Source organism: Coregonus lavaretus (assembly GCF_964263955.1).
Source record: "Coregonus lavaretus genome assembly, chromosome: 38".
Lineage (NCBI taxonomy): Eukaryota > Metazoa > Chordata > Actinopteri > Salmoniformes > Salmonidae > Coregonus > Coregonus lavaretus.
Window position 1 is genome coordinate 28,035,687 of NC_140025.1, and position 14,384 is coordinate 28,050,070.

Sequence of the window (14,384 nt, forward strand, 5' to 3'; positions counted from 1 at the left end):
CTGGATGAATATGATTGTTTGGCTGAACCAACAGTTTTAGCTTTCAGGGTGCAACATACTAAACATTGCAGATAGAAATTCCACAAATAGAGATGACATGATTCCTTACTCCACTCCTTACTTCAGCATACCCTGTTATGATGATAATGTCATCACACTGATCTCAACACAGGTGTGTCTCTGAGGGTGATGATACTGGCAGCTCTCACCGTTCACATCACAGCCCAAAGTCCTGGTGAGCATATGCTATTAGTTATCTGCAAAAAATCCTATTTTCTCTACATAACTGTCTCAAATGTATAAATAAATAATATTATCCTTCAATTTCTTTGAGTAAGAAAAAATGTATTAGTCTCTCTCTCTCTCTCTCTCTCTCTCTCTCTCTCTCGCTCTCCCCCAGCGGTCTTCATCTTGTCGGTCCCACATGGTCCAATCTTGACCTGGTTGAACTCCTCCGTTTCTTTACCTTGTGAACTTTCACCTCTCTTCAATGCGGAGCCATTGGAGGTGCGCTGGTACCGGTCCGGTGATTTCAACAAACCTGCCTTGTTGTACAAAGATCACAAGATCCAGGAGACGTCTGTGGACCCCCGGTACAGGGGCAGGATGTCTCTAACTGGGGGGCTGGAGAGAGGGAATGTGTCCCTGATACTGGAGAGGGTCACTCTAGAAGACAGGGGGGAGTATGTGTGCTATGTTAGCAGTGAACAGTGGTACGACAAGGCCATTGTACTCCTCACAGTGAATGGTAAGGGACTGGGGACAGTGCTTACTTAATAGATAGTTCACCCAAATTATAAAATTACAGATTGGTTTCCTTCACTTGCATTGGTTAATAGGCCATACTTGCTAAATAGTTTGCATTTGGTGACAGTGGCCAGGTAAACAAAACCGAAGCATGGATTGCTGTCTTAACTTGTCAATAGACAGATTTCAGGGTAAGGAAACCAATGTGTAATTTTGTAATTTGGGTGATCTATCCCTTCAACATGGGATGACATTTTAGGTCCACAAAACTACAACTTCCCCAAAAATACCATAATACCAGGGTTTGGTTCAGTTCCATTTCAATTCCAGTAAATTCAGAAAGTAAACCAAATTCCAATTCCAAATGTTTTTAATTGAAGAGAATTGGAAGTTCAGTGTACTTCCTGAATTGACTGAAATTTTAATGAAATTGACCCCAACCCTGCGTAATACTCACAATATTGTAGCAGAAATACTCTTGTATCTCTTGTTTTATGATGTCCGTATGATAATCCACGGGAAAATGTGATTTCTTCAAATATTTGTCTACATAGTCATAGCCTGCCCCCACCCTCTCCCATTTTCTATTTCCATTAGTATTAGGTAGTGACCCAGTGGCTGGGGACAGGTTCACAGAACATATGCCTTGTATAATATTTTCATGGTTGTAACATGCCCTCACACTCACCCTTTATATTTTCACTAGTATTAGGTGGTATCCCAGTTCTCTCTGTAGCTGAAGCAAGAGGAGGAGGAGGTCTGGTGAACGTTACCTGTTCATCAGAGGGCTGGTCACCACAACCTACACTCACGTGGAAAAACAAAGAGGGGACAGAGATCAGAAATGGACAAGAAGTACACGACATCTCGGGTAATTACTTGTAGAATCACTACAGAGGCAAAATCCATCTGAAGAAGGCTATCTACGACTGTATGTTTGTGTTTGTGCACATGTATCTATGAATGTGTATTTCATTCTGCAACAGATCCTCAGGGCTTAGTGAGTGTCAGTGGTTGGCTGCTGTATTCTCCCTCAGACTCCGATTGGCTCTCCTGTACAGTCTCTCTGTCTGAGGAAGAGAAGAGGGAGGGAAGAATAATACCCAGAGCTCCAATGGAGGGTGAGCATTTCAGAAATGGTTATCAATACCTTTAACATTTAATATCTCAATATTGAACTATTTCAGTCAGTTCACTCAGTTACACATGATGTAAATTCAAGTTCAAGTTTACTTATACCCATAGCAGTATACAAATCAAAACCCATTGGTATGACATATCTAAATACTGTATTTTAATTGATGAAGGGTACGATAGACAAGGGACCTATAATCAGAGAAAATAAGCCGGTCCGGTATGTAATACATTTAAAAAGAAAAAAGAAAAATCTTTACCAATTAGGCCCATAAAAGATGTTGGTGGTCCTGTTCCGGCAAGAAATGACATCTACTTTCACCCCTGCCTAAAATGAAAAGCAAGGTACAGTATCACACATTCAATTTGTCATATGTGTGGTACATCTGTTGTTTGACTTGAGAGTGTACAGGGCACGTATTATTCTATTTAGTGGCAAAAAATATATATGGGGCACCAAAAATGTAGGAGGTGACAGGTTAATATGATGTTATCCCATGTTTTCAGCATCAGAAATCCCTCTTATTATTACTATGAATTAGGCACTAACTAAGGACTCAATTTATCAGGATTTGAGTGCCTTATTGGTTAAAAAAATATAGTTTACTAAATATCATGGCAATTCATGAACTGATAATCAATGGTAAATGGCTGCTACTCTCAACTACAGAGTAATGTTCTATTAAAGCTTAAGTGGTTTTTCTTCCTTCTACAGGACATTGGAGTCTTGGGGGCTTCATCACATTACTGGTCATCAATATTTTAGTCATCTCTTTTGAAGCCAGAAGGAGGCTAGTATCAGCTACATTTATGCCTTTACTAGACTATGGGGATATTTTATATATGAATGCTTCCGCTCAGTGTTTGAGATCAATTGACACTCTTTATCATGGTACTTTGAGATTTATTTTAAACTGCAAAACCCTTACGCACCACTGTACTTTGTATACCAGGGTTGGCTGGCCTTCTCTAGTCACTCGTAGGCTCAGTCACTGGTATACTTTTATTTACAAAGCCATTTTGGGTTTACTACCTTTTTATTTGGGCATTTTTATTGTTCAGAAATGTGGTGGGTACTCTCTTCGTTCACTGGACTTTATCCTGCTAACTGTTCCAAATGTCCGAACTGAATTTGGTAAAAGGTCTTTTATGTACTCTGCGCCATCGTCTTGGAACACCTTACAAAATAATTTTAAACTGGAAGAACTTGTCCCGATTGGTGTTTTTAAATCTCTGATGAAGGATTTTGAGGCTGATTCCCTGACCTGTCAATGTCTTTAATTTGCTGTTTTTGATATTGTTATGCTCTTGTGAATTCATGAATGGTTTTTACTAGATTACTTGTCGTTTTTCATGTTGTCTGTCTGTAATTTTTTGTAATGACTTGGTGCTGCCTATCTTGGCCAGGACGCTCTTGAAAAAGAGATTTTAAATCTCAATGAGCCCTTCCTGGTTAAATAAAGGTTAAATAAAAAATAATAAAAATCTCTACCCTAATTGGGCTCTTCTTCTGGAACAAAAAAACAGGTATATTAACAAGATTATATTATTAAATTCCATGGCCAAGTCATCACAAACCAACTTCAAATCAAGTCAGACTGATTACTTGGATGATTTGGGCATGAAATTGAAAACATGTTAATGTTGGGTACATTGACCTACATTGGTTTTCTTTGGAGAATGTGTCAGTAAGCAGTGAAAGTGGAAAAATCAAAGCATGGATTTCACTCTGTCCTTGTTCACATGAAACAATATGTAATGTTGTAATTTGGGTGAACTACCTCTTTAACCAACACTATTATCAAATACAGTGAGCTCCAAAGGTATTGGGACAGTGACATATTTTTGTGTGTTTTGGCTCTGTACTCCAGCACTTTGGATTTGAAATGATACAAAGACCATGAGTTTAAAGTGCAGACTGTCAGCTTTAATCTGCCTAGAAAGTGCTATGCAAACTGATATGGAATCAGTTCCAAAAGGTAAAATGAAATTCTATCAATTATCTATTATTATATTATATATGAATATTATTATCTTTAGAAAATGCACTTTTTCACCTCATATGCACAATCATTCAGCATTGCTTATTAGCATATTGAACACCACTCGCAGGAAAACAAGATGGTACATGCCAATTCATTTTTTTATCTGTCGATAAAATCTCAAATCAAATCTGTACTCCAGTACTTTGAATTTGAAATTGCAGACTGTCAGCTTTGATTTGAGGGTATTTTCATCCACATCGGGTAAACCATTTAGAAGTTACAGCACTTCTTGTACATAGTCCCCCCCTTTTAGTGGACCAACAGAATTGGGACAAATTCTCTTATACTGTCTGTGTATTAAAGTAGTAAAAATGTAAGTATTTGGTCCCATATTCATAGCATACAATGACTACATCAAGCTTGTGACTTTACACATTTGCTGGATGCATTTGCTGTTTGTTTTGGTTGTGTTTCAGATTATTTTGTGCACAATTGAAATAAATGGTAAATAATGTTTGTGTCATTTTGGAGTCACTTTTATTGTAAATAAGAATATAATATGTTTCTAAACACTTCTACATTCATGTGGATAATACCATGATTACGGATAATCCTGAATTAATCATCAATAATAATGAGTGAGAAAGTTACAGACGCACAAATACCATACCCCCATAAAATGCATGTCTTGGGGGTATGTTATTTGTATCTTTTGTTTTATGATGTCAGAGCCAAAACACCCCAAAAAGTGTCACTGTCCCAATACTTTACATCAGTCTACACATGTGAGGAAACATTTTGTACTCCCAAGACTTAAAGGTGTGCACATTTGAGATGTGCACATTTGTGTAAATGAACTCCAGCCATGATACAAATTTGTGACATGAGAACTCAGATACTTGGGTGACATTTTATTTGTTGTATGTTTGCTCTTCGCATATAGGCTCTGCTCTTCGGGGTGCTCCTCGCTCCTCGTTAATTTCCCTGATCATAGCCAAGCTATGAGTACAGAGCAGAGTAACTGCCATTATCCAGAAGTACCTGCTGCTTCCTGAGATCACTCAGGATGACCATTCCACTAATAGTATACTGTACATGTTTTCACATTTTCACATCTTGATATTAGTGTCATTGCATTTCAGATAAAACAGAGCCTAATGAAAGGCCAGCAGGTAAGAATTACATTTTTCCCGCAAGTCTATTTGTTGTATTTTTACACATCATATTGACTTGTAATTTTGTCTAATTTTGGTTTCTTTGACCAACTTCATTAAATAGAAGAAGCAGCTCTTCTTGAAGGTAAATAGTGTTGAAACTAATTTCTATTAAACCTTGCAAAGGTAACCCTTTAATAATCAATTATTTAAATGTTTTTATATAATCAATGATATTCATAATCATATGTGTCATTGTACACTGATGATTCATGTTTTATTTTAAATCCACAACTTGAATCCCTCCACAGCCTCATAGAGGATCTAGATAAATGTTCTAACCTCTGGATTACAACCAAATAATGATAAATGTACTATATTACGTATTGGATCACTAAAAAATTAAAAATTTACATTACCATGTAGTTTACCAATAAAATGGTCTGATGGTGATGTGGATATACTCGGAATACATATCCCAAATTAAATAAATGATCTCACTCCAATAAATTTTAATAGAAAGTGAGCAAAAATAGATAAGATCTTGCTACCATGGAAAGGTAAATATCTGTCTATTTGTGGAAAAATCACCCTGATTAATTATTTAGTATTATCCCAGTTGACCTATTTGCTTATGGTCTTGCCTAAGCCTAGAGAACAGTTGTTTTTTTTTATTATATGAGAAAATAATATTCCATTTTATTTGGAACGGCAAGCCAGACAAAATTAAACGGCCCTATTTATATAATGAATATGAATTCGGAGGACATCAATTATTAAATATTAAAGCATTAGACCTATCAGTAAAAGCTTCAGTCATACAAAAGTTACACTTAAATCCACACTGGTTCTCTAGCAAATTAGTAACATTGTCTCACCCCATGTTCAAGAATGGCATTTTCCCTTTATTCAGATTACAACCTCTCACTTTAAGTTATTTGAAAAGGAAATAATCTCCCAAATATCACTATTTCTAAAACAAGCCATAGAAAGTTGGTTGCAATTTCAATTTAATCCTCCAGAAATGACAGAACAAATAATGCAACAAATATTGTGGTTAAACTCAAATATACTAATTGATAAAAAAACATTATTATACAAAAAAAAGGTATAATCTTCGTAAATTATATCATAGGTAGGACTGGTGGAGTTATGTCGCACATGCAGCTAACAAAAACATATGGAAATATCTGCTCTACCCAAAATTACAACCAAATAATTGCAGCATTACCGCAAAAATGGAAGAGGAAAGTGGAAGGGGGAAAAAGTAAGGAACTTGTCTGTTAGCCCTGCATTAAAGAACATAATTGGTTAAATACATTTTTGATGAATAAAAAAGTATACCAGTTTCATTTAAGGATGAAAGGATTGTCAGCCGTCCCACATAGATTGCAAAATAGTGTCAAGGTAGATGTAGGTGGGTAGGGTGGTGGAATCAGGCGCAGGACGCAGAACGTTAGTCCAACAGACTTTAGTTGATGCACACGAAAACAATCACAAAACAAACGCCCTGAGGCGAGACTCCGCACGTAGGCGAAAATAACGGCCGCACTAACAGGTGCGACACAAACAATGGAGAATATAGCTCAACCGAGCAAACAGTAGAAATCCAGCCTACCGGCACGACAGTAAAACAATCACACACAAACACTAGACAAACACAACGAGAACTTATAGGACACTAATTACACTAAACGATAACAGGTGTACAACAATCAGACAAAAGCAAACGAACATAGAAACATACAACGGTGGGAGCTAGTATTCCGGAGACGACGAACGCCGAAGCCTGCCCGAGCAAGGAAGAGAGGCAGCCTCGGCCGAAACCGTGACAGTACCCCCCCCTTGACGCGCGGCTCCAGACGTGCGCCGACTCCGGCCTCGGGGACGACCAGGAGGACGCGGAGCAGGGTGCGTCGGGTGCCCACGATGGAATTCCGTCAGGAGAGACGGGTCCAAAATGTCTCTCCTCGGCACCCAGCACCGTTCCTCCGGGCCGCACTCCACTAGATATTGGAGACCCCCCATCCGACGTCTCGAATCCAAGATGGACCGCACGGAGTACGCCGGTGCCCCCTCAATGTCCAATGGGGGCGGAGGAGTCTCCCTGATTTCACTTTCTTGGAGTGGGCCAGCTACCACCGGCCTGAGAAGAGACACATGGAACGAGGGGTTAATACTCTTATACTCAACAGGTAGTTGTAATTTGTAACACACCTCGTTCAACCTTCTCAGGACTTTAAATGGCCCTACAAACCGCCGACCCAGTTTCCGACAGGGCAGGCGGAGGGGCAGGTTTCTGGTAGAGAGCCAGACTCGATCACCAGGTGCGTACACCGGTCCCTCACTGCGGTGGAGATCGGCGCTCGCCTTATGACGTCGGAGGGCCCGCTGCAGGTGGACGTGTGCAGCATTCCATGTCTCCTCCGAGCGCCGCGCCCACTCATCCACCGCAGGAGCCTCGATCTGGCTCTGCTGCCAAGGTGCCAGAACCGGCTGGTAACCTAACACACATTGAAAAGGGGTTAGGTTAGTGGAGGAATGGCGTAGGGAATTCTGGGCCATCTCGGCCCAGGGAACTTACCTTGCCCACTCCTCCGGCCGGTCCTGGCAGTATGTTCTAAGAAACCTACCCACATCCTGGTTCACGCGTTCCACCTGCCCATTACTCTCCGGGTGGTAACCCGAGGTGAGGCTCACCGAGACCCCCAACCGCTCCATAAAAGCTCTCCAGACTCTGGAGGTAAATTGGGGACCTCGATCAGACACAATATCCTCGGGTACCCCGTAGTGCCGGAACACATGGGTGAATAGTGCTTAGGCGGTTTGCAGGGCAGTAGGAAGGCCCGGCATAGGGAGCAAACGACAGGCCTTAGAAAACCGGTCCACAACGACCAGTATAGTGGTATTCCCCTGTGAAGGAGGAAGGTCAGTGAGGAAATCCACCGAGAGGTGAGACCATGGTCGTTGTGGAACGGGCAGGGGTAGTAACTTACCCCTAGGCAGATGTCTAGGCGCCTTACACTGGGCGCACACCGAGCAGGAGGAAACATAAACCCTCACATCCCTCGCCAACGTGGGCCACCAGTACTTGGTACTAAGACAGTGCACTGTCCGGCCGATACCAGGGTGTCCAGAGGAGGGTGACGTGTGAGCCCAATAGATCAATCGATCCCGAACCTCGAGCGGAACGTACTTCCGACCCTCCGGGCATTGAGGTGGACTAGGGTCGGTGCGTAACGCCCGCTCGAGTTCGGCATCGACCTCCCACACTATCGGTGCCACCAGACACGACTCCGGCAGTATGGGAGTGGGCTCCACGGACCTCTCCTCCGTGTCATACCGCCGAGACAGCGCGTCTGCCTTACCGTTCTGTGACCCAGGGATGTACGTGATCTTAAATGTGAACCGGGTCAAAAACATATTCCACCTCGCCTGGCGAGGGTTCAGCCTCCTCGCTGCCCGGATGTACTCCAGGTTACGGTGGTCCGTCAAAATGAGGAAAGGGTGTTGAGCCCCCTCAAGCCAGTGCCTCCACACCTTTAGGGCCTGTACCATGGCTAACAGCTCCCTGTCCCCCACGTCATAGTTTCGCTCCGCCGGACTGAGCTTCTTGGAATAAAAAGCACAGGGGCGGAGTTTAGGTGGCGCGCCGGACCGTTGCGACAGCACGGCTCCTATACCAGCCTCTGACGCGTCCACCTCTACCTGAAATGGCAAAGAGGGATCCGGATGCGCCAGCACCGGAGCCGAGGTAAACAGGTCCTTCAGCCTCCCAAACGCCCTGTCCGCCTCGGCTGACCACTGCAGACGCACCGGACCCCCCTTCAAAAGAGACGTTATGGGAGCTGCCACCTGTCCAAAACCCAGAATAAACCTCCGGTAATAATTCGCAAACCCCAAAAACTGCTGCACCTCCTTCACAGTAGTTGGCGTTTGCCAATTACGCACGGCTGACACCCGGTCTACCTCCATCTTCACCCCTGACGCAGACAACTGATAACCCAAAAAGGAGACCGACTCCTGGAAGAACAGACACTTCTCTGCCTTGACATACAGGTCGTGCTCCAACAGTCTCCGCAACACTCGGCGCACCAGGGCCACATGCTCGACTCGGGTAGGCGAGTACACGAGAATGTCATCGATGTACACGACCACCCCCTGCCCCTGCATGTCCCTGAAGATCTCATCCACGAATGATTGGAAAACTGAAGGAGCGTTCATCAACCCGTATGGCATGACAAGATACTCGTAATGGCCCGAGGTGGTACTAAAGGCTGTCTTCCATTCATCGCCCCCCCTAATGCGCACTAAGTTTTACGCGCTCCTGAGATCTAATTTAGTGAAGAAACGCGCCCCGTGCAATGACTCCGTCATGGTCGCAATCAGCGGGAGTGGATAACTGTACTTCACCGTGATCTGATTGAGACCACGGTAATCAATGCACGGGCGTAATCCTCCATCCTTTTTCTTCACAAAAAAGAAACTCGAGGACGCAGGGGAAGTGGAGAGCCGTATGTATCCTTGTCTCAGAGATTCGTCTATGTACGTCTCCATAGCTCTCTTCTCCTCCTGAGACAGAGGATACACATGGCTCCGTGGGAGCGCAGCTCCTGCCTGGAGGTCTATCGCAAAATCTCCCTGCCTATGGGGAGGCAACTGCGTCGCCCTCGACTTACTGAACACAATAGCCAAATCCCCATACTCAGGGGGAACGTGCAATGCGGGCACCTGGTTTGGACTCTCCACCGAGGTAGCCCCTACGGAAACGCCTAAACATCGACCCACACACTGGGCAGACCACTCCATCAGAGCCCTCTCCTGCCACGAAATAGATGGGTTATGGGAACTCAACCAGGGCATGCCCAGCACCACCGGATACGCAGGCGAGTCGATCAGAAATAGCTGGATCATCTCCTGATGACCCCCCTGCGCACACATCCTAAGTGGCGCAGTGACCTCCCTGATCAAGCCCGCACCCAACGGACGGCTATCTAGGGCATGAACGGGGAAGGGAACGTCAACAGGGAGAAGGGGAATCCCTAAGGCTAAACAAAACTTCTTATCAACAAAATTCCCAGCCACGCCTGAATCTACCAGTGCCTTATGCTGGGAATGAGGTGCTACCTGTGGAAAACGCACAGATATACAGAAATGTGCAACAGAGAGCTCTGGGTGATTGGGGCGCCTACTCACCTGGAAGGACTCCCCAGTGCGGGACCTGTCGTCCTCTCCCCGAGGAGGCCATCCCCAGCACCTAGCCGCGGTGTGTCCTCCCCGACCACAGTTGGTGCAGGAGATGGACCCCTTCATAAGCCGACCCCTCCTCTCTCTAGCGCCAGCGCCTCCGAGCTCCATGGGGCACGGCTCGGAGGCGCTGGAGGGTGAAATGGACGGACCCCCCTCGGAACGTCCGCGGGTAGCTAGCAGGGTATCCAGCCTGATGGACATGTCGACCAACTGGTCGAACGAGAGGCTGGTGTCCCTACAGGCCAGCTCCCTACGGACGTCCTCGCGTAGACTACATCGGTAGTGATCGATGAGAGCCCGCTCATTCCACCCTGCATCCGCCGCTAGGGTACGGAACTCCAAGGCGAACTCCTGGGCACTCCTCTTCCCCTGCCTGAGGCAGACCAGACGCTCCCCCGCCGCTTTCCCCTCCGGGGGATGGTCAAACACCGCCCTGGAGCGGCGGGAGAACTCGTCGTAGGTGATGGTGTTAGCGTCGATTCTCCTCCACTCTGCGTTGGCCCATTCCAACGCCTTCCCGGAAAGGCAGGAGATCAGGGCGGACACGCTCTCGTGTCCCGAGGGCGCCGGGTGCACGGTGGCCAGGTAAAGCTCCACCTGGAGAAGGAATCCCTGACACCCGGCCGCGGTCCCATCGTAGGCCCTCGGGAGCGAGAGTCGAACTCCTCTGGGTTCCGGAGCGGGAATGGGCTGAGTGGCCGATGGTGCGGGCAGGGAGGATGGCGGTGGAGGAGTCCCTCGAATCTCCCAGCCTCGGATGGTGGTGATCACCTCCTGCAGTGCGGACCCCATCCGCAGGATCTGGTCATTCTGTTCGCGGACCCTGTCCTCCAACGTCGCCTGTGCTGCTGCGGCTCCTGCTGATTCCATCGAGAATGGTGTGTGATTCTGTCAAGGTAGATGTAGGTGGGTGGGGTGGTGGAATCAGGCGCAGGACGCAGAACGTTAGTCCAACAGACTTTAGTTGATGCACACGAAAACAATCACAAAACAAACGCCCTGAGGCGAGACTCCGCACGTAGGCGAAAATAACGGCCGCACTAACAGGTGCGACAAAAACACTCCAAACAATGGAGAATATAGCTCAACCGAGCAAACAGTAGAAATCCAGCCTACCGGCACGACAGTAAAACAATCACACACAAACACTAGACAAACACAACGAGAACTTATAGGACACTAATTACACTAAACGATAACAGGTGTACAACAATCAGACAAAAGCAAACGAACATAGAAACATACAACGGTGGCAGCTAGTATTCCGGAGACGACGAACGCCGAAGCCTGGCCGAGCAAGGAAGAGAGGCAGCCTCGGCCGAAACCGTGACAAATAGTTGAGAAGAGATTTTTGACGTACCGATTCCATGGCATAGTGTTTATGAACTGATATGCAAAACGATGCCGGATTCAAAACGTATAATATTTCAATTTAAATGATTTTACAAAATTCTTGCTACCAATAGAATGTTATTTATATGGGGGATACAATCTTCCCAGCTCTGCAGATTTTGCTGCGAAGAGACAGAATCATTAGATCATTTGTTTTGTTACTGTCCATTTTTAGCTTGTTTTTGGTCACAGGTCCAGGAATGGCTGAAGGATTGCAATATTTACCTGGGGCTAACCCTGCAATAGCACTACTGGTTGATCTGAAAAGTCATAGTCAATCGATCAATAATATAATAATACTTTTAGAAAGAAAAAAAAATTCAATTTACAATCTGTAGAAACAATGAGAATAGAAGGGTTCTGAACTTTTGTGAAACATCACAGTACAGTTGAAAAATATATGGCAAATTGAAGAGTTAAGAGATAGATGGGAGGTGTTGAATGGAGCTGAAGGATGGGACTAATAACAACTAACAACAACTAATAACAACAAGATAACTAATGTAAAGCATACTGTGTCCATAATAAGTATATAGGTCATAGGTTGAGAGCTTTTGTAAAAGAGCACAGTTAGAAAGATATGGCATATAGAAGCAAACCGGATGGACATCATGAAAATGATCGGAGAGGTTGAGGGTAGAGGAAGTTCAGGAGTAAAAACAAACAAAATAGAATCATTGTAAAATTGACTGTGTCCATAAAATGTATATAGTATGTATCAGCTGGAAGTAGAGGCCTAAGCATTGTTGTTCACTAGTTTACTCCAATTAGGGAAAGGGTTGTTGGGGTTGGAAAGTAATAAAGGGAAATATATATATTTTTTAAATGTAAAATAAAAAAGTTCTAACAAAAAATTAATATGTTTCACTCTTGGCAGAAGGTGTCATGCAAACTGACACAGAAAAAGCTACACAGACAGAATGTGTCCTAAAAGGTAAATGTATTTTTACAAACAATTTTATTTCTCTAGTCTTTTGAAAATGTACTAATTCAACATGCATGCACAATCATTCATAATTGTTTATGAGCATTAACTGAACACTCCTAGGAAAAACAACTTTGTACATCCCAATAAAATCAATCATATGTTTCACTCTGGCTAGAAAGTGCTACACAAACTGATATGGAATCAGTCCCAAAAGGTAAAATGAGATTCTATCTATTATTATATTATTTATTCATATTATTATCTTTAGAAAATGCACTTTTTCACCTCATATGCACAATCATTCAGAATTGCTTATTTGTATATTGAACAACACTCGCAGGAAAACAAGATTGTGCATGCCAATTCATTTTTTAATCTGTCAATAAAATCTCAAACCATTCATTTGCAGCATGGGGTGAAGTGAAAAGATTGAAAGGTAGGACACAAACACGTATCAAACACAATATCACTACACAACAGTTATATATGCACTGAGTATACAAAACATTGAGAACGCCTGCTCTTTCCATGACATAGACTGACCAGGTGAATCCAGGTGAAAGCTATGATCCCTTATTGATGTCACTTGTTAAATACACTTCAATCTGGGTGGATGAAAGGGAGGAGACAGTTAAATAAGTATTTTTAAGCCTTTAGACAATTGATACATGGATTGTGTATGTGTGCCATTCAGAGGGTGAATGGGCAAGACACAATATTTATGTGCCTTTGAACGGGGTATGGTAGTAGGTGCACCGGTTTGTGTCAAGAACGGCAACGTTTCTGGGGGTGTGTAACTCAATATTAGAAAGGTGTTCCTAATGTTTGGTAAGCTCAATGTAGCATAACATGAGCAATACATAGAATTTAAGGACAACAATTAAATCCTCTTATTTTCTCTTAGTGGACATCACTCTGGAGCCAAAACCTTCTGACCCGGATCTGCTTGTGTCTCTAGATAGGAAGAAGATCTGTTGTAAGAAATCAAAAGTAGCTGATGTGTCCACAGCTCCTTATGTCATTAGTGAGGACAAATTCAACTGTGGACAGTTATACTGGGAAGTGAAGGTGAGGGATGATAATATTTTGAAGAAAGATAAACAGTCATGGTATGTTGGTGTAGCCACATACGAAGCCACTCAGTCAAGGGCTGTTGTCCCCTTAACCCCTGAGAATGGTTTCTGGGTTTTTACATATGAAAAAGGAAAAGGTTATTATGTCCATGCTGACCCTCAAATGCCAGTATCTGGAAATGAAAGCCCTTTCATATTATTAGACCTACCAGAATCTGGAGAAAAAATTCTTACAACACTGGGAGTGTTCTTAGATTGTGACAGACAGATGCTTTCCTTTTATGATGCTAATTCAAAGGTACTTCTGTACAGTTTCTTTAACGTTGTGTCATCTAAAGGATTCTTCGCTGTATTCAGCCCTGGGTTACGTGACACCTATCCCTTGACAGTTAAATGACTCTAGATGAGAAAGGTTAAGACATGCCACAATAATGGATTTTGTTTTAGACGCACAGAGTTGATATAAAAGCCTATTATAACACTCTTAGACACTCTCAGAACATACAAAGACATACATTTTATACTTGAAATGTAGGTTGAACTTGAAATGTTATTCAGTTTCAAAATGGCATGAATATTGAATGTTTTTCTTTCAATCTTTTAAAAAAAAATCATTTGAAGCACACATTTTTTGAAAATGATTTATAGTTCTCTACCTGTAGTGAGATCTTCTGTAATAAATATCCAAAACATTCTGAATTCTGTATTCAATGTTGACATA

The 14,384-nt window shown here is 43.4% G+C and overlaps 1 protein-coding gene across 1 annotated transcript; it reads left to right on the forward strand.

The window, feature by feature from the left end:
• On the forward strand, window positions 1–14,154 carry LOC311112116 (butyrophilin subfamily 1 member A1-like). The gene is made up of 12 exons (XM_084155095.1): window positions 1–235; window positions 401–748; window positions 1,454–1,618; window positions 1,734–1,868; window positions 2,597–2,676; window positions 3,369–3,408; window positions 5,009–5,038; window positions 5,145–5,165; window positions 12,540–12,596; window positions 12,766–12,804; window positions 13,000–13,026; window positions 13,495–14,154. The coding sequence occupies exons 1-12, from the start codon at window positions 190–192 to the stop codon at window positions 14,058–14,060; spliced, it is 1,554 nt and encodes a 517-aa protein (XP_084011221.1). The 5' UTR covers window positions 1–189; the 3' UTR covers window positions 14,061–14,154.
• Window positions 14,155–14,384: the final 230 nt, after the last annotated feature.